The following is a 21320-nucleotide window of genomic DNA, read 5'->3' on the forward strand; positions in this document are numbered from 1 at the left end:
TCCCTCTCTTTTATAGTCATAATCAGCAATTCCATTTGTTGTTTGCAGGATAAGCATGAACCTGAGAAACCTTTTGTATGGGAACAACTTACATTAGTCAGGGCCTCGTATATGATTTGATTTGCAGCCATGTAAATTGCCACATAATTGTCCTCCTTTGAATTTACTGCATAATTGTGCTCCAGAACTTCAGCTTGAATTTCTGAAATAAAATTAGATCTCCACCTGTCATGTTTGTAAAGATAGCCTTCAAAATATGAGCTGACTATAGAGACATCTGCCTGAATCTGCAGAGTCTCTGAAGCAGTAGCTCCAGAGAGAAGTGGGCACTGTCCCTTCATACCAGTAGAGTTTTGACTCTGAGGTGTAATTCTTTACATGTCAGCATTAGTAACTATTCCATTGCTGACCAGCTTAGTAGAAATAGGCAAATGTACTCGGATGTCTTTATTGGATGCAGTGGCAGTAGGATTGGATGCAATGAGGGAATTAGTTGCTGTCATGATTTGCGTGGATAGAGAATGAGGAATTCAAACTCTCCCTGTTCCATACAAACACCTTAAAAAAATTAGCCCCATCTGCCCCTGCTCCAAAAGGGGTAAGAAAAGATGCATCTTTTTCACAGTTCCAAAAGCTTGAACTACCTCTTGTTTTTCAAAAATAAACTCTCCTCCCGCACCTTTTTTGTGTGCCAAAATCCCCAGTAATACGCTACCTACCTGCCTAAACCTTCTGCTTTCCCCTGGCAACTTCTGCAATGAAGTTACGATTTTAATACAAAACTGCATTTGGAGTAGGATAAAATAAATATGAATAAACAGTAACAGATGCAGTATTGACTAGACCACACCATGATACTGACTGGACCAGATCATTTAGGTCTTGCATGATGCACGAGGGCTTGATTTTAATGCAGTCTGTGAAGCCAAAACAGGGTTTTGTTCAGGTGCTAACGCAAAGTATCCCGTTATCTAACTTTTTACTTGTAGCAATGCTGGTCGCTGAAAAAAGTGCTTTTTGCAACTAACAGATGGAGCTTGTGACATGAAGTTATTTGGTACATGTTTCCCATATTCCATTCCTTACTACACCATCGTGCTGCTTCCAAGCATTTGGTTTTAGGAGTTGCAAATAAAGCCGATAAAAGAGCACCCCCTAGGTAACTTGATGCACTAATGTGTCAGACTGAAGGTACTGGAAAACAAACGTTGGTAAGACCTGATTCCTGGTGTATTTACAGCTAGGCCAATGGCTGCCTGGATTAAAAAAACGGTACTGCTGTTTGGAGAAACTGCCAAGTGAGCTGCTTTTTACAAAAGTGGTAGTGTAGACCTGCCCTAAAGTCCATCTAACTTACGTCGCGCAGGGGTGTGAAAAAGACATCGCCCTGAGTGATGCAAATGACAGCAACCTAAGCTCTGTCCAAACCAGTGCTGTGTCAGCAGGAGACACTCTCCCTCTGACATCACTTCCATCTCTCACGGAGGTAGAGTAACTATGCCAACGGAGAGCGCTCTCCTGTTAGTATAGAGTGTCTTCACTAGACACACTACAGCGGTGCAGCTGCGCCGATGTAGCGCTTTTACTGTAGACCTGCCCATAGTTTCAGGAGTCGACTGTATTCCTACCTTCTGAAGCTCCATAATACACTCCGTGGGAGCCAAGAGTTTTCCCCTCCACAATCAGATTGGCTTTACACAGAAGTATATTGGGTTATATATGAAATCTGTCCTGAAAAAGAGGGCAAGAAGGCTTGCAAGAAGGGCTGAAATAAAATTAAATGTTCTTCTACTCTTAAAAGGCATGCAGATGTGGAACATTTAATTCCACTCTTTTAAAGTAATGCTGCCTATCATGTTGCCGTTTAGGTGCATTCTGCCTTAAGACTATAGACTATAACAGGGTTCAAAAAAGAACTAGATAAATTCATGGAGGATGAGTCCATCAATGGCTATTAGTCAGGATGGGCAGGAATGTTGTTCCTAGCCTCCGTTTGCCAGAAGCTGGGAATGGGCAACAAGGGATGGATCACTTGATGATTACCTGTTCTGTTAATTTCCTCTGGGGCACCTGGCACTGGCCACTGTCGGCAGACAGGATACTGGGCTAGATGGACCTTGGTCTGACCCAGTCTGGCCATTCTTATGTTCAGCCTTTTAACAAGGAAAAGAAATTTTGCAAAGACAGTTGCTGATTTTTTTTATCTGCTTTAACTTTGGGGAAATTAATTAATGTGACACCAAATGTATTGCATTCAGTCCATAAAACCCAAACTCGGAGGGTTACTAACACCAGTGTGTTCCTTTAAATATTTTAAAGGGGTGTTTATGCTAATTTAAAGTAAATGCTAGTTTTGTCCATAATCAAACTTTCGGACAGTTTATAGTGTGTTCATGTTTATGGTTGCCACCTTTAGCTGAAATATTTCGAACTATGTAAGGAAACGTGGGGCACTTCTTTCCCAAAGAGGCTGTTTGTTCACTTTTGCCCTTCCGATTTTAAACATGCTCAGATTAAACAAGTCATTCCTTGTCAGCTGTGGAAAGCTAAAGATGCGGTATCTCTTTGTTAAAAGCAGATCTCTTTTACCACGGAGAGAATTACCACACAAATGTACTGCTGTTGCGCTGAGTTTGGGCTCCTTCTCTTCTTTTTGTTCTTGCCAATTGAAATAAGGATTTGTCTTCTCATATAAACCTATTTTCAGCCCATGGAAATTATACAGTCATCTTGAATATAATGGGAACTTTTTATTGCATGGGTTTGGTTTTTTTTTGCTTGTTCTTACTTGTGGATTTCTCCCCAAGCCCATTGGGACAGTGTCAGATGTCAAGGAGGCGTTGTATTTGGTTTGTGTCTCTATGGTGAATTGCATTTTTTGACTGAGTGTCACAAATTGTTTCGAATAGCTCTCTCGGAAGTCTAGTAGGCCAATTCTTTAATGAATTCCACTTTGAATATAATATCGCCTCTGGCGTATCACTGTTGCCTATGCACAGAATACTGACATGATGTTGTCACTGAATATACAATACTAAGAAAGCTGGGTACTGTACTCACTAGGAAGGAGAAAACATTGGTCTTTTCAAGCTGAGAATCCTCTCAGTTCAGGATTTGAAGGAACAAAGGGAGGAGCAAATAAATGTAACCAACAGAAGCTAATAGCAGCTCCAGCCAAAGAGTGATCTTTTTCATAAAGAAGCAATAGAGAAGGGACATTCCACTGTACTTCCATTGTGGGCTGTAACTAGTAGATCCATTGAGACAGTACAGCCAGAGATACTGCATCTTTAAACGCTACTCCGGTGCAAAATGTAAGACTTTTATGAGGTTTTTTCTTCTAGACTGTGCTGCCTGGTTTACAGATTTCTATCTTTGAACTCGGAGAGGTTAAGTGTACTAATAATGGAGGTAAATCTATAAAATGTTATTTCCTCTGAATTTTGTTAAGTTAATAGTTTACTCACTTCATTACTGAAGCATATTCTAATAGTACTTGAAATTGAAAGAAACAAAATTATCCAAAGCGATGCAATATTGGAACATTGGAAGGGGATTCTAAATTGTAGCTGAAATGAGTGATTAATTTTGGAGATTAATATGTCTTCACTATCTTGCCGCACTAATTGTGGAGAGCATGTTTTTAAAATACTGCATATTTTCTTCTCTAAAGATACCATCTGCCAGAACTCACTCTGGGTACCAGCTTTCTGGCATGGGACTGGTGAAAAAACTCCTCAGGCTCTGAAAGGTTCCTTGGCTTCTAAGGGCTTTGGTGCTGGGTTGTGTTAGGCTTTTTATTTGGGAGGGTGCGGGTTGGACCCTCTCAGTTTTAGTGCCTTGGTGTGACATTGGTGCCTCTTATCCAGCAATTTAGTGCTGGAACGTGCTCAGTGCGTTAGCACCAGAGACTTTCCATCATTTCGTATGTGATGCTGTAGCATGTGCAGTTGAAGAGGCTCAGCACCTGCATGAGAGCTTTGGTCTCTACTTGTCCAATGTCTCGGTGCTCACAACATAGGTTGACCTGGGAGAAGGCAGCCTCCACTGCATAAGCAGTGTTTCCATAAGGCATTTGCAAGGCAGCTGTGGGGTCCTCTTTCCCCACTGTCACAGAGCATTCTTGCTTGCATTTGGTCTCCAGAAAGGAATCTTGGTTTTGGTCTCTCTGGACTCCAGAACTTGTTCCCCAGAAAGGGGAGGCCACGGTCTCCTGTCCCCAAAGTTTTTTTTTTTTTTTGCTTCCTTGGGGATCCCCCTTGAGCTGGCCACTTTTACCCTGACTCTTATTATTGGCATATCCTACAGTCTGTCTGTGATACCTCTCAATGATAACAGAGATTTCTTAATCCCAGTGCACCTGGTTGGCATTTGCCTTCTAGTTGCTGCCTGTTGCAAGTTTTATTCTGACTATTGGGCCATCCGTTGAGTGAGAATTCTAGTGGATGGTATCTTTAGAGAAGAGAAAATGGTGGCCCTAGAATTCAGCTTCTCTGTTGGTAGCTTCTGATAGATTCTCTCCTGCTACTTATTCATCACAGTTTCAAAATTATCTCGATTGGGATGAGGTGGAGATGATTGCCTCTTGATTTTTTTTTTATTTTTTTTTTTTTTTGTGACTGGTTTATGTCTCAGGAAACTTTCTTCTTGTACTCTCCAAACTGATAGGAACATGTCAAGGGTAGCGCTTTAAGCTCAGGGACTGGTGCGTGTCAGCCTGATTCATGGTGTTAAGTGCAGCCCTTAGGGACCAAAAAAACCCTGAGAGCCTGGGGAGTTCCATCAGTGGAATGCTAGGGAGCTGAAACCCAGGAATGAGCATCCCACTGGAATGTTTTCAGAGAAGCAGAATTGCAGGTCAGTAAATTACATGTCTTCAAGCAGTGTTGGAGACTGCAGTGAATGACGGTTCAGAAAAATTACTTACATCTGTCTGGCCTTTGTGCTTGCACATTCAGACCATGTTCTAAAAGTCCTTGCCCAATTCTTTAACATCCATAACTTTCCTCTTCAGTTTTATGAATGATTTACCAAATATCAAGCTTAAAACGAGAAGCTATTTTTGATTTTATAAGCACAATTGACATTTGTAAAGGGTTTTGTATCTTCAAATGAGCTGTATAAATGACGCTGCTGTTATTAAGGCTGGCAAATATATTTTTAATAAATCTTAAATTAAAAATCATCAATGTAATCCAGCCTAGAGTAGCTGTTAATACCTAGTTCTGTCTTTGAATGTACGTGTTTATAATGGAAACCATGGCAGAGCATCAACCATACCAGCACAGCTGTAATACTAACAGACTAGGAAATGTGCTGCTTTTTCCTCTCAGCCCCATACCCCAGTGTAGGCGTTTTAGGCTAGGCCTGCCATTGGAGGTTTCCAAAAACAGATGTATAGCTTGTGAAACAAGATTAACATTAAATACATATAAGTTATGTGGATTGTAACTTTTTGTAACCATGTTGGTACACTAAGCATTTTCTGTTGATTCTAAATTAAGGCTCTGATGTGTTTAATGTATTTTTTGTTTCACTCATTTTTGTCCCTAGCAAATGGGATGGGACACTTCCATCTGTGACTTAACCGTTCATTCATTTTCATAAATAAATACTTCATCTCTTGTCCCCATTTGGAGTTCCTTGCTATTCAGGAGCTTTTTAATGTGGATTCATCCACTTAGTCTCCACCTCTTGATTCATGCCCAAAAATGAAACTATACAGAAAACAAAAATTGTACTTGGCTAGCAATGTGAAAGCCTTAAGAACTACTCAGGATACCCTACACTTATGCCTCTCACTGCATAGAATCATAGAATATCAGGGTTGGAAGGGACCTCAGGAGGTCAACTAGTCCAACCCCCTGCTCAAAAGCAGGACCCATCCCCAATTAAATCATCCCAGCCATAAAATCTTTAGTATGGACCTCATTCTGATCTCACTTAAAATTGATTTTACTCCAGTGTAACTCCATGAATTCCAGATGAGTAACTCATCATATACACCAGCGTAAGTGAAAGTGGAGTCATGGCCTATAATGAGCTCATATGATTATGGCTCCACAGTTAAATATAACACAAGTTGATCAGTTGTTAGGTAACCACAATCATTTGGTCTTCTGCTGAATTAAGTACATGAAAATAAATTCCCAGGTTAAAGTTTCAATTTCCTGTAATTTTTAACCGTGATTATCTCTTTGGCTATTAAATTGCCTCATGTCCCTTAACTGCACTGAAAGCTGCAAAATCTCACACCAGGTTTAAATCATTCTCATATTTATTTTCCTCTTAAAAAGGGATATTTATCTTTTGCTTTTTAACCAGTGCAATGACTTACCTTGAATGTTTCTCTATAAGACATTGGATATCAGAAAACTTCTTTGAAACAATATTACATGTCAAAAGCATAGCGAACAATTGGCATTTGAGATTAATTTAACGACTCAGTACAATGAGTAGGGCTCGAATGGTAAATATTTAAAAGGGGCAATTCTCTTTTCATTCTATCCACTCCCCACATTTAAAGTATGAACAGAGGTGCCTTTCTCCCCTACATTCCCCAGGCACTGAGCCCTGAGTATTCTGCACTTTCCCATCACCAAAAAAAATGCAGTGTCCATTCAACCCAGCATATGAATCTTAGTGAAGAAGTAATTGGGGGGAAGAGAAATGGACATGTATGTTAGTTGTTTGTCCTATCAGTAACTTATACAGGTTAAGAGTTTGGTGAGCGTCATTTAACAACTCAGATAATGCTTTTGCAACAAATTACATAGTTCAAAAAAGACAAATCATAGAAGGTTCTCAGCAATTGAATGGAGATAGATATAATTGGAGCGATATAAAAGCTCTTAAACTAACTCCCTGGGAACTGGATACTGCATCATTATGTGTCCTATATTTTTCAAAACTAAAAAAGTTATTAAATATGAGGGGGGAATGAGAGGGTTTTTTTTCTTTTTCTCTTATCTGGTTTCGTGCTAATCCTGATATTTTGGCTTATTTTGTTCATATTTTCCTTTCTCGATTTCTAGGCTCAGACATCAGGCACACAAAGAGCTTTATGCCTACAAACAGGTGAGATGTTAAATAGGAAACTATTTTTTCTCCCTCTCTTCTTACAGATAAATCTGAGCAAGAACTGTTAATTTCTTGTGATGGTCACCATTTTAGGTTTCCACTGAGCTGTTTCAGAGTTTGAGGTCTTGCCATTTTAGGCCTACCTCTGCAAGTACTTACATAAGTGCTTAACTTTACTCACATAAGTAGTTCCATTGAAGTCAATGGGAATATCCACATGTTTAAAGTCACACACATCCATGTGTTTTGCAGAATCAGGGCCTTACTCTATATCCGTGCATGTGGTCAGTTGTTCCCTACAACGATCTAGGATTTGTATTCTTAATGTTACTCCCTATATACCAGATGCTTCCTCAAAGTGATGGAGAAAGGATGGAGTCGACTAAGCAGAGAAGAGAAAATCAGGGATTTATAAGAATGTAACTTTCAAAAAATGTATTTATAAGTGGAGCAGCCATGTGGCAGGAAATTGACTGGTATATCATAGCTCAAACCCAATAGTGAGCTGTGGGTCAAACTGTGTGAGGCTAGATAACAAAAGGGAAAAATACAAGACTTTCAGCCTCCTTCACACAAGGAGAGTTCAGTTCCTTCACAAAACATCCAAGGCTTTCACAGATGGCAATTAATGTAATCAATTAAAATCCTGTATTTGACTGGATTTTCCTGGTTGAAGGGAGGGAGAGTTGCCAATTGAGGCACTGACTTTCTGTGCCAGGAGCTTGCACTGTCTGGAGCGGTCAGAAAAACCTGAGTGTACTTTTCCTCATGGTTGGATCTGTTCCTGTCCTGATTGAAGTCAAATGGGACTTTTGCCATTGCCTTGAATGGCAATAGATGTGCCCCAGCAACATGACTCTCAGTTCTTGCCATGTTTACAATAAGTAGTAATATACCTTTCCTACAGCAATAAAAGAAAAATGCTGTCCCAGTGGATCTAAATTCAGTTCCCATGAACTGTATCTTGCTGGGTTAGATTACACTAATCCTGAGGGCATTAAAGCCGTGTACTGAATTTGGAATAGTGGGATTTCTCTGTAGGGAATGTTTCCAAGTATTTTTGGCAGATCAAACAACTTCTTCCACTCACTCCCATAGACACACATCAGTGTCTGCTTCAAAATAAACATTGCTAATAAATTAGTGGCAGGATAAATTTAAACGCCCTGCTTTCTTTAGTGTTCTAGCTATGTTGGTCCCAGGATATGACATACATAGGGTGGGTGAGGTAATATTTTTTATTGGACCAGTTTCTGTTGGTGAAAGAGAAAAGCTTCACAGAGCTCTTGTTCAGGTCTGGAAAAAGTAACCAGAGTGTTGCAGCTAACTGTGTGGTGGGACAGATTGTTAAGCACATGGAAAGAGACCCCTTAAAATGAAGTGGGCAATCAGCACCTCTGCAGTCATGGGACAAAGGAAGGTTAGGAGGGCCTCCTCCGAGGAAGAACTTCTGGAAAAATTAACACTCACCAATGATATACCTGAAGCCAAGTCTACTGCGTCACTCAGGGGTATGAAAAATCCACACCCCTGAGCGACACATTTATACCGACTGTAATCCCCTGAGCGGATGGCACTAGATTGGCGGGAGAGCTCTCTTCCATCAGCTTAGAGTGTCTTTACCAGAAGCGCTACAGCAGTGTAGCTATGCTGATGCCAGCTTGTAGTGTAGACCTGCCCGAAGATACTTTCATCCTTTGGACAGATGACCTAAACTACCTCATAGGTTTCTACCATCTGTTCACCAAACTCTCTAGAACACTTCCACACCAGCCTCCCGTTCCTCGATGCTGCAATCAGCTTAAGCAAGGGAACCCTACAGACAGCTATCTACAAGAAACCCAGAGGTCACCACACTTACCTCCACAGATCCAATAACGACCCAGGACACACCAGGAAATCTGTTATCTACAGACAGGCACTCAGATACCACAGAATCTGCTCCAAGGAGAAAGTCCAGGATACGCACCTTAATCAAACAAGGACTGAGAAGTAAATTGCATCACGGAACAGGCCACCCAAATACTGCAAGAGAACCTGCTCCAGTAGGGTGGGAGGAAGGGGACACGCTGCCCACACACCCCTAGTTGTCACCTACTACTCCCACCCTGGAACCCATATGGGATATCATCAAACAATTACAACCTATACTTGACGGCGACCACATTCTGAAATAAATCTTTCCCGAACCTCCTCTTCTGGCCTTCAAACAACGGCCCAGCCTTGCCAAGCTCATCCTCAGAAGCAAGCTTCCCACACCCCAGGACACACCAACTCAAAGTGGCACCAGACCTTGCCAGAACACCAGATGCAAAACCTGCAGACACATCTGTGCTGCTACGATGATCAGTTTCCCTCACAACACACCTTTTCAAGATCCATGGGTCCTACACATGCCTATCACAACCTATGCAGTACCTCACCCAGCGCATCAAATGCATCAACAGCAACTGTGTGGGAGAGACCAGACAATCACTATGCTGTTCAATGAACTCAGACAGAAAAATAATAAAAGACAAAAACTCCTTATCACCAGTGAGCAAACACTCTTGACAAAGCAATCATTCCATATCTGACCTCTCAGTCCTGGTCCTCAAAGGAAACCTGAAAGTCTTTCAAAAGACGAGCCTGGGAACTTAAATTCATAATTGTGCTAGACACTGAAAATCATCTGAGACACTGATTTTATGGCTCAATGCAACAATTTGTAACCTAATATCCCTCCTTTGTCTTACGACTGCAGAGGTGTTAATTGCCTCTTTCATTTTAAATATTTTTTTGCAACATGTGTTGGCCCCTCATGTATAACAATCTGTCCCAGCCTCTATTTAGTCGTGACACTCTGGTTACCTTCTCCAGACCCAATCTCTTCCAACAATAGAAGCTGGTCCTCACCCACCTTGTGGCTCAGGGTTCTTTAGTTTTGGTAATTTATCTTTCAATTCTGTAGTCTGAGCAAGCATTCTGACATTAATAACATTACAAATTTACAGTCCTTTGATTACAATCCTACTCCCTGCTAGTTAGCCAAAGGAGACACAGAACTCTGAACAAAAACAAGGGAAAAAGGATGAATTGGTAAGAGGAGGAAATATCTGAATAATGAAGTTCATCAAACAAATATGGGAACATGGCATACTTGATTTCAGAAGGAGGTTCTCTAGATTTCATCCCCTTTTTTGGATTAGCAGTTGTAATCTGCACAATAGCTGCCTTCCCTCTCAAATGTGTTCTTGGCGAGCATTTTGAAAACTGTTTTTACTAGTTTAATATTCATGTCTGGTTTATTTAGGCTGTCGAGTTTCTGGTGGGTTTTTTTGTTTTTAAACTTCTAAAAATATTAGCTATAATTTGCCTACACATGTATATCAGTGTTCAAAAATATCTACGTTCATGAACTATCTGTAAATCTATATATCTATATAAAATGCCCTCCTTCGAAGCTCCAGGTTCCTGGGGAAGCACAGGAGAAACTTAGAGTAGTGGAGTAAAAGACCCACAGCAGGCCTGGGTCAGCTGACTTGGGCTCCCATTGCAAAGCTAAAAATTGCTTTGTTGATGTTCAGGCTCAGGGGACCCTCCCTCCTCACTGGTTGTTAGGGATATTCAATCCATATAGCTAAAGTGGGGGAAATACTGCACAGAAATTTTCACTTTTAAATTACTTCCGTTAAAGATTAAATACAAAGGAAATTATTTACATCAGCTTTATTTATTTAAAAGGAAATCTCTGAAGACCCAATTGATGTAATTGGCACCAGACAATTGAAGTACAGCGATCAGAAATGGTAGAAGTCCCGGTCCTAATGCTGTCTCTCTGTCTTGCAGGTTATTCTAAAGGAAAAAGTAAAAGAGCTTAATCTGCATGAGGTAAGCAAGTATTGTTGGGCTGCAATGAGTTACGCCTACAGAGCAAGGCCTCTTTCTGCAGTTCAGGAGTCAGCTGTTCGTCACGTTCCTTTTCTGGAATGATTATACAACTCGTGTAGAGTTCACACATTCCGGCTTCTATTCACTAGTGCAGACTTGTGGTTGAGGGAGATGGGCAAAGTAAATAAAGAATAACCAAAAATCTACAGCTAAGAGGGAACAAATGAAAAGAAAAGTCCGCCATGTTACAATTTATGGTGTAAATAGGTCAGGAGAAAATAGAACAATTGATTGTTCTCGGTCAGTGTTGTTACAGGTGCTCATTTCTGCATTTATATCAGATTAGAGAGACACCAGGGGTGAGGTAATGTCTTGTACGCCTTTGTGGAAGCTTGAAAGCCTGTCTTTTTCACCAGTGGAAGTTGGTACAGTAAAAGATATGACCTCACCCACCTTGTGTCTCTATTGTCCTGGGACCAACACAGCAAACAACAGTGGTTTACATCTGGTTGGTACTTAAGTTCCAGAATACCAATCATGTGCCCCCAAATGATTATTTAGGCACCTGTGCAGAACTCAATGTCCCAACTTAAGCCCCCCAGGACTAAAAAATGGGTTTTTATGCTAATATTTTAATTGGAGGAGGGAGGGACAGAGTTTGCATCTAAGGTCAATTTGTCTGGAAGGCTTTGTCCACAAAACTTGATGCCATGAAATTATGATATGAGTGGGGGGTTGGCATCTATGACTGAATGGCTTGTTGGCTGTTTTTTGGAAAGAATGAAGCAAGGCAAGAGGTGAGATAGAAGCCGGCAAGGAGGAAGATAGAAATGGCTGAGAGAAATGAGTGGTGGAGATCTTACTAATGAGGGAAAACATTCTGGATTTAGTGAAGGCCCCAGCGCAAGGGGGACTGTACACCCAACCTCTCTGATTGCAGCATAGCCAGGGTTTAACTGTAGACTTGTAAGTGGGAAAGGAGTTGAATACCAGGCTGTCTAAGAACAGAAAGGTTGTTTACAGTAGTGAGGAGCTGTTGCCACATCCTTGTTACTCAGTAACCCAGTTTGGATTTTTAATGTGGTTTCAATGTTACAGGAAGGTGATCAGAACAGACTAATGACTAAACTGTCAGCTCTTGTCCCGCTTAAACTTATACACACTCGTTTCCATTCCGTTTCTGGGTGGCCAAAGTGCATCTCCCTAACGCAGCCATGGCGTAGTACTCAACGCTGTAGCCAAAATGTTTGTGTGACTCTCTGCAGAAGACAGGTTTCTGAAAGGACAGCCCCCCACAGCACACCATCTCTCTGCTTCTGTTGGCTCCAGTTGTTGCCATGAATTAATAGGGATAGAGGCAGCAAAAGAGACCAGAACAAAGCAGAAATAATGGAGGGTTGAGTAACTGCAATGGACAGACAACCGTGGCCTGAGGCAGCATACTGTGTTGGTCAGACAGAGGGTCTGCAGCAGTCATGGGGCACTGGGAGCACAATATGTATGTTATGTAACGCACATCCCCAGTCCCCGAACTAGCTAAATGTAAACAGATGCCATTGTCATGGTGTGTCCTAGAATTTTTTAGAAGTCTAATTTGTTAATGAAACAACTGGAAGCCTGACTCTGAAATACTTCTGTATCACATGATTTTCTGTTGCTGGATCAGGAATGCTCCTACACTGAGATTTGGGCAGGATGTTGGGTTGGTTTGGGGTGACTCGGGGGTGGGGGTGAAGCATATGGGGACAGAAATAATGTATGTAAGATGATAGAAAACTGTAGATAAAAGAGAAAGTCAAATGTGGGTCCCTCAATGCATCCGATGAAGTGAGCTGTAGCTCACGAAAGCTTATGCTCAAATAAATTTGTTAGTCTCTAAGGTGCCACAAGTCCTCCTTTTCTTTTTGCGGATACAGACTAACACGGCTGCTACTCTGAAACCTGTCAAATATAACAGTATAAAGGTGATTTCTGGCTCAGTCTGGCCAAGACTTGGTAATGGGTCAGACAGGTACGTTTCTGGTTGCTACCTGAGTTGGGCTGAGTAAACTCCGTGGGACTTCATTCCAATTTAAAAACACCCAGCCACCTTTGCTTCTGTCCATTATGATTGCAGAGATCTCCTTCACACTATGAGCCGTAACAATGCTGCCTTCCTCAGTCTGCAGATAAACGATACCTTGAAAGGTAGAAAGGGCACCCATTCACACCAGCAAGATGTCTACTTTGGTACATTCAGAATTATGCCGCTGCTGATTACTTTAGCAAAAACACTGCGTCCTTAGACTCATAGGACTGGAAGGGACCTCGAGAGGTCATCTGATCCAATCCCTTGAACATAGGGCAGGACTAAGTATTATCTAGACCGTCCCTGACAGGTGTTTGTCTAACTTGCTCCTAAAAATCTCCAATGACAGAGATTTCACAACCTCCCTAGGCAACTTACTCCAGTGTTTAACTTCCAGGATTGTGGTGGAGCATGCACCAATTAGCACCACTTCTCCCAACCCTCACCACCCTGCCCCCTTCACCAGATGCCTAGATGTACGTGTACATTGTTATGGGTTGAAATTGTATTTGGCACTGGTGTGACTGCTGCTGGAATACTGTGTCCTGTTCTGGTGTACGCAATTGAAGAAGGATGTTGACAGATTGGAGAGGGCTCAAAGAAGAACCATGAGAATGATAAATGGATTGGAAACCATGCTTTGTAGTGAAAAACTCAAGGAGCTCAATCTGTTTATTTCAACAAAGAGAAGCTTAAGGGGCAACTTGATCACAATTGGAAAGTAGGAACATGGGGGACAAAAATTGGATAACAAAGGGTAGGGAAGGAATATCCCACAGGACTACTGAAGTTTGCTGGACGGTCTCAAAAATATTCCCCGTCAGAAACACCATTTTCTCATCTACCTCTGATAATTAGACTTGCAGTAATACGAGTGTGCCTGCTTCATCCAGCAGCCAGAGTTAGGCAGGCCTTTCGCCTGGTTTTAAGGCAGGCGGTCCTCTTTTTCTGTGGTCACACCGATCCAGGCGGAGCAGTGTGCTCTTCAAAATGGCGTCCTCCATGCGGTGTGACCTTGCACATACCATATGTGCAAGGTCTCACAAATGGGATCACACCTGGGCCCACACCATTCCCAGAAGTACTGGCATGTCCAGTATTCTGGGGATGCAGCAGTGGCTATCTTAACCAGCGTACACTCTTCACAGCATCTGCCCTGCCACTGTGAAGCGTTCACGGTGTGCGGTGGGAATGTTTATTTACCGAAGGAGCTGAGATACACCTGAGACTGCACCTGGAATGATATTAATACTCAGTCCACCTGTGGTGCCTCTCGTCCACGGTACTTAAGGCCCTGGTGCAGCATTCACTTCCAGGCACCTGTTTACCAGGAAGATGTAGGCGAGCTGGAGAGACTTCAAAGAAGAACAGCAGAAATAATTATGGGGCTTCAGCAACTTGGCTTAGGAAGGAAGATGAACAGACTCCAGTTCACCTTTGGGGCACCAGTTGCTGCTCGTGACAGCTAGCAGACACTCAGGAGGGAAAGGAACCCGTAAAGCTCTTTGAGTCCGCACATCTGCTCTATTTTCTGTAGTGCCACTTGACAGGCTCTTAACATGTAGCAAACTGTGTGTTCATGGTACTGGAGAAAAGAAGTCTGGATAGCACTCTGGGGCCCAATCCTGAGGGCTCGACTCGGGCAAAGCTCCACTGAAGTCTGTGAGAGTTTGCCTGAGCTGCAGGATTGATCTGATCTGTAAAGAGAACTTGAGACTGATGACTGGATATACTCAGTTGATCTTACTCCCTTGGAAAAGGCTTGAGCAGTCAAGAACTCCTTGTGTTCCTGCAGCTCTGGCCCTTAGAGCGTGCTGCCCTGGGACAGATGGTCTCTTTGCTCAGCCTTTTGGGAGCTTCCAGTTTCATGAGAAGAACAGCATCAAAATACAGCACACACATTAAAGAGCCCTGCACTACTGCCAGCACAAGTATCGATGATGCAGCCCCAGTGAAAGGATCATCTCAGTGAAGAGTCAGAGATGAAAGGAGTTGGAAGCATCAAAAATGGGTGAGGGGGAACCTGCGATTCAGAGGAAGGAATCAAAATGTATTCCTCATACAAGCACTTCCGATAACAAGCCACCTTTAACGAGCTTCAATCAGCTCTCATTTTACTTGTATTTCAGGATATTTAACATTCTGTTCCTTTGTATTTAGGGCTTGGAAAGCCAGGAGGTGATCATTATAGATACTACTTCTGTACTATTTCACATATGCAAAGCCCTGGGCAGATTTTCACTAGCCTTCATAACACTCTGTGAGGGAGATGAGTATTATCCCTATTCTGCAGATGGGGGAACTCAGGCAGAGCAGTTAAGTGAGTTGCCCAAGGTGACCGAGGTGGCTGAGTCAGGATTAGAGTTTAGGAGTTACTGGCTCCCAGGTTTATGCCACTAGATCATGTGCCTCTTAAGTTTGTAGTCTCTCTATTTTATCTTTTACAAGACACTTCTGCATTAGCCTCACAGAAGGCAAGTAACTGAGAAGGACCCCACCCGCACTGGGCCACCTGCTGTGTTTGCTGAACTGGATTAGCATGACTGGTCAGCCATCTTGGGTGGATGGGATCAGACTGCATCTATACCAAACTTAGAAACTCTCTCCTAGCCTATACCCCTACTCCTAACCAGGACCTCATTCCTAGTTTTTCATATGGTGAAGATTTAGCCTAAAATACTGTTTCTAAACTTGGGCTTAACACTAGCTAGCCAACCCCTGTTTTAAAACTGAGCTGGCCTGAAGTGGTTTTAAATCTGGTTTCTAACTAGCTCAACCCAGTGTAGAAGAGAATAACGCTCTCATAGGCAAAGTATGGATGTTTGACGTCAACCATGGTGGCAGTCTCCCTGTAGAGCACTGCTGAGGAAGAGGAACACACAGAATAAATGTTAGAAAGGAAATCAGACTGGGCTTTCCCAGTGGAAAGGAGTCAAAGTGGATCTAAAAGAAGGGTAGTCGCAGAGTAGCGGGGTGGTGAAAGCCCTAGTCTTTTCCCTGCTGGAGATCTAATGGAAATGAGGTGGGGGGAAGTCCAACTTGGGAGCCATCTGCACTGTAGGAGCTTTCATGTTGAGAAACCCAATTACAGCGTAGCAATCCCAGGACTTACATTGTACAGTTGAACCTCAGAGTTACGAACTGACCAGTCAAACACACATCTCATTTGGAACCGGAAGTACATAATCAGGCTGCAGCAGAGACCCTCCCCTCCCGAAAGGCAAATACAGTACAGTGCTGTGTTAAACGTAAACTGCTAAAAAAATAAAGAGAAAGCAGAATTTTTTTCTGCGTAGTAAAGTTTCAAAGCTGTATTAAGTCAATGTTCAGTTGTAAACTTTCGAAAGAACCACCATGATGTTTTGTTCGGAGTTACGAACAACCACCATTACCGAGTTGTTTGTAACTCTGAGATTCTACTGTAATTTGACTGAGTTGTATTTTCACCTCCTCCCAAACCAATACAGTCCAAGGTTGTAGCATGGTCTGGGACGACCGTTGAAACCCGGGTCAGCCTGTCCGTACTATATGACTAAACTATGTATTATATTAAGCCCCTCCCACCCAAAAAAGAGTAGTTTCCACAGTGCAGATGGGAACGTGATTCTTAACAAAGAACTATCCACACCATGAAAAGCACCCACACAGTAGTCTTGAAATAAGAGAGGCTGAAGAGTTGGAATAGCAGGAGTCCTTACGGGCCAGGATTAAGGTGATTTGGAAGGATTCTCTGGGTATCTTGTACAGCACAAACCCTGGCTAGGTCAGGTATAAGGCAGGCTATTTGACCTGTAAATTCAGCTACAAATATCTCCCCACCTAATAATTTTTTTTTTTACCAGCAATCCAGTGGGTTAGTGGTACATAGGTGCTGGAGTTAGGGGTGCAGAGGGTGCTGCAGCTCCCCCTGGCTTGAAATGATTTCCATTATATACAGGGTTTACAGTGTGGTTCACTGGCTCTCAGCACCCCCACTGTACAAATTGTCCAGCACTCCTGTAGTGAGTGAAGGACATCATGAATTTTATAAATAGGATATTACTGCCAGACAACATGTCATTTACAGGGTTTTCATACTGAGTAGGAAAGAAGTCTCTGTTTCTTGTGTGCATAAGCTTTAGTTGTTCACTTCTGAAAGTCAAATGGATCATTAACAATCTCCTGAGTGCTTCTGCTTTGCTGGCATCATTTCCATAGATCACTGAGTATCTTGGTGCCTTTCTGCAAGTGCATATTCTACTATGCTTACTGATTATCTCTCTTGAAATATCCCAGTGGTCAACAGTGGAAAGTTGGCTGGATCTAGGAGCCTATTGCCAGAGAGGTGTGGCTGCTATTGACAGTTAAGCCAAGAGTGTCAATGAAGAGCTAGTGACAGTTGTGTGGGAGTGAGTTTTACGTGCTAAGAGAACTTTTTTTTTAAACCAAGAGCATGTCACAAGGTGGGGGAGAGGGCGGTCGGGTAGTCTATGTAGACTGACCATCTGTCCATCTTCAGCGATAAAAGGCGATAAGTTGTGTTGGGGTGATTAGAGCCCAGTCATTTGTATTAAATGCAGAGAATGTTAAACTCTTTGATTTGGATTAATGTGTCAGATTAACGAACTGAGGCCCTTGGTTACTTATCACTTAAACTCTCCCAACCCTGACACATGTGACTATACCAAACTCCGATTGGGTTGTGCATGGTTACTCAGCATAAGCCTCACAGGATGGGTTCTGCACAGCACAGACCACTTGCGGTTCCCTTATACTGTCTCTGGGTTTGCCCATACTAGAGGAAAAACATTGAGAAGAAGCTTAGCCCTTCAAAAAGGCAGTGATGTCAGAGTTGTGTCCAAATGTCAAGACTGCAGGTTCACTGTGGCCATGTCTACACAACAAAATTATGTCGACCTAATTTATGTTGGCATACAGCCACTGCAGGTATTAAATCACTTGTGCATGTACACTCGTGGCTCCTTGTGTGGGTGCTGCACGTCCTCCCCAGAAGCGCTTGTATCGATTGTCTTGTCAGTGTGGGATGGCTCCTGAAGGCCCTTAGCAGTCAACATAAGCTACGCAGTGTCTATACTGACATTGCATTAACCAAATTACATGTAGTGTGACTCTATGCCGCTCGGGGAGGTAGTGTTACTAAATCGGCATAGAGAGGAGGCACTTATGTCAGCAGGAGCCAAATTTAAGTGAAGATACTTCCAAACGTAGATGGATGCAAGGCAGCTTATGTCGACCTCACTATGTAGTGTAAACCAGGCCTGTAACTCTGGCCTCTGGATGTTTTTCCCCTACAATATTTTTGTTAGGATCACAAGTGAATAACGTAACCCATTTTCGCTGAAGTGTGTTCTGTCCCAAGGCAGAGTCGTAGTGAGACCATTTGACAAATCTGCATCCCTGACAAAACAAGATGAAACAGAGTTCTTTAAAATACTCCAGTGTTAGTCAAGAGAGCAGTTTGGTGGAGAGGTTCCTTGGGGAATGTTTCCATTGACTTAGCCTTACCTACAGAGTATGTATTCAGAAAGTTTTCCATCAACTGATTCCATTGTCTCTCTGCTTTCTCACCTTTCAGATCTGTGCCGTTTGTTTGGAGGAATTCAAGCCCAAAGATGAGTTGGGAATCTGTCCATGTAAACATGCCTTCCACAGAAAGTAAGTGCCGAGCTACCAGTCGGTACAAAAGACCAAAGTTATGTTTACAAAAGCCTTGCAAGTCTCTTGGAAACACTGGCAGCACTAAGTAATTGATGGCCTCTGAATTACAAAGGCTTATATTGTGAGCATCTGCCTGTGCTGTGTTCTAAAGGATTAACAAATGCTACTCCTCTTTAATAAGGCCTCGTTTACTGTATTAAGTTGAGCCATGTTTACTAAAGCTTTGGAAGTCTAGTCACAGTTGCCTTGAAAGTTGGTGGGAAAAGTTGTCTGTGCACGAGCCTTGCCTTTAATGGAGAGACTTGTCACACGTTCACTTGCGTTGGAAGTCTAGGGTTCCAGGAGGTGTATACGGCGCTGTACCACATGTTGCACAGTGAAACCTGCCCAGGCTGCACCTTCATTCTAAAAGCACAGCTCGCTGCAATGCAGAATGCTCAAAACAAAGCAGGACACGCAGCGTGGGGCTGGCTTCCTGGTGGGGACAGGCGAGCCTTCCTGGAGAGTTTGGAAGGGAGCAAAGGTACTTGGCAAAGGGTATACAAGGCATCTCAAAGTGTATGTGGACCATGAAGTGTGGAGTGGGTGATGGAAATCCAGATAAGATCGGGTGAGGAGTAGCAAGGGATGTATGAGGAGCTGGAGGTGAGAATAGAGGCATGCAGAGGCTGATGAATTAATAGCTGGAACTGGATGTGTAAAGAGAGAGGGAAGGAGGTGAAGGGACTTGAGTGGCAGAGGAGATGTGATCAGAATGGCCTGAAAGGAAGATAATCTTGCCAGTAACCTTTCTGACAGGCTGGAGTGGAGAGAGTAGAACGCAGGGTGGAGGAAGCTTACAGTGATTGGGGTGGCAACGAATGAAGACCTGCACCGAGGTCGTAGCAGTAAGGCTAGCAATGAAGTAAATACTTGTCCTGAAATGCAGTTATCCTGTTAATTTGTAGGCTACGTATTGTTCTTGTATAGCATACGATGTGGGAGAGGGAGGGGCCATGGCTGGCCTCTAAATCCCACTGCAGTCACCTTTCACTCTATCCCTGGCTGGAGAGAGGCCAACAGCACTCTAGAGCTATTGGGCTGGAACGTTCCAGTTTAGTTCTGAACTTCACACCCTGCAACAGGATTTTAGTTGAGCTAACACACAGTAAAAGCTCATCCACTCTGCCCCTCCCTCCGCTTCCCCCAGCTTGCTGTCCACCAAGTGATTCTAATTGTTGGCTACGTAAAGGAACTGTTAGACTATGTCTACGCTGCACTTCCATTGGTAAAACTTTTGTCGGTCAGGGGTGTGAAGAAACCACACCCCAACCAACGAAAGTTTTACCAACAAAAAGCGCCGGTGTGGACAGCACTTTGTCGGCAGGAGACGCTTTCGCACGGACAAAGCTACCGCCCCTTGTTGGGGGTGGTTTTATTTTGTTGGCAGCAGAGCTCTTTCCTGCAGACAGAGCAGCTATACTGCGTACCTTACCACGTACCTTACAGCTGTAAGGTGCATAGTGTAGACACAGCCTCAGATTTGCTCTAAAGCAGTGCTGTGTGTTCCCATGGTATGAATGCATAATTTCCCCCTCCCCCAAAGCATGCAACCTAAACAGAGAGTGGAAAAATGCTTTCCCCACCATGCAAAGGTGGTTTTTCAGTGACCCAGATCTGGACGTGGAACTAGGTTTTGTGACTTTACTCCCTCAAAAATCTGCAGATCCATAAATCATTCTAGCTGTAATGGCCTGTATGTACCCTCTGTGCATGTCTGTGTTTTTCTGCATTGCACCTGTTCATGCCTTTAGATCATAGTGTTCCACGACAGATATTCCACACGCTCTGTACAGAGATGCAGCACGCTCTACTGGAAAGAGCTGCATGAGCTTCTGGAGCTAGATCAGTAATAGACTATCTCTCTTGTGCACAAGGCATCCCAAAAAGCCTTTTGAAAGAAAAAAGCCAGACACTGGTAGCTTAGGACCCAATCCTGCAAAGTGCTGAGCACCTCCCGTGCTTCAGTGGGAGTTGAGGTTGCTTTGCACCCTGCAGGAGCGCAGCTTTGTGACTTAGCAATAGCTCAAATGCAGCCTTTGGGTACTAGAGCCTGTTCCCCAGGGGGGAGAGAATACTGGTGAAGAAGCTGGAGTTAACCCCTCCTCCCTTTGGAAAATGTCACTGGTTCTTTACCTTCCCCCTGTTGACCTGCCAAAGATGGTCAGAATTGACATCCGGCACGTAGTACTTCCCATGCTGCAGTTTTGGTGTGAACCCAAGTCCTGGGACCGGGCTCAAATCTGCCAGATATTTTGCTCTGAGGTGGGATTGCTACCTGCAGGGTTTTGCTAACACAGCAACACTCTGGGCCTAATTCTCCAAGCGTGCTGCGTGCAAAGCAGCCTCTGAAGAGCTCATCTCTGTGTTGGGGGGTCGGCAGAAGGCCAGAGCTTGAGTTGAGGATGCCAGCTGTGACCGTTTCGGGGCTTTTGTAAGGATGGGGGGTTGCTTGGATGGTGCTTGCTCTTTAAAAAGAAAGCAGCATTGCAGCAGTGAGCATCACCGCAGAAGTCCATAATGGCGTTCATCCCAGTTCAGCAGAATCAGGCATGTTTAAGTGCAGTTTTTTTATTTGCATAAGGGGGTGGAGGTGCGGAATTTT

The 21320-nt window shown here is 43.2% G+C and overlaps 1 protein-coding gene across 2 annotated transcripts in view; it reads left to right on the plus strand.

Annotated features, from left to right (window-relative positions):
- Positions 1-21320, plus strand: part of RNF24 (ring finger protein 24) — a 67542-nt gene that overhangs the window by 44561 nt on the left and 1661 nt on the right. For both annotated transcript variants that reach the window (XM_084626765.1, XM_084626764.1), the window contains exons 3-5: positions 7035-7077; positions 10909-10950; positions 18594-18673. In XM_084626765.1, coding sequence (XP_084482891.1) covers positions 7035-7077; positions 10909-10950; positions 18594-18673 — 165 coding nt within the window. The remainder of the gene's footprint in view (positions 1-7034; positions 7078-10908; positions 10951-18593; positions 18674-21320) is intronic.

This window comes from Lepidochelys olivacea, assembly GCF_965140295.1.
Source record: "Lepidochelys olivacea isolate rLepOli2 genome assembly, chromosome: 4".
Classification (NCBI taxonomy): Eukaryota; Metazoa; Chordata; order Testudines; family Cheloniidae; genus Lepidochelys; species Lepidochelys olivacea.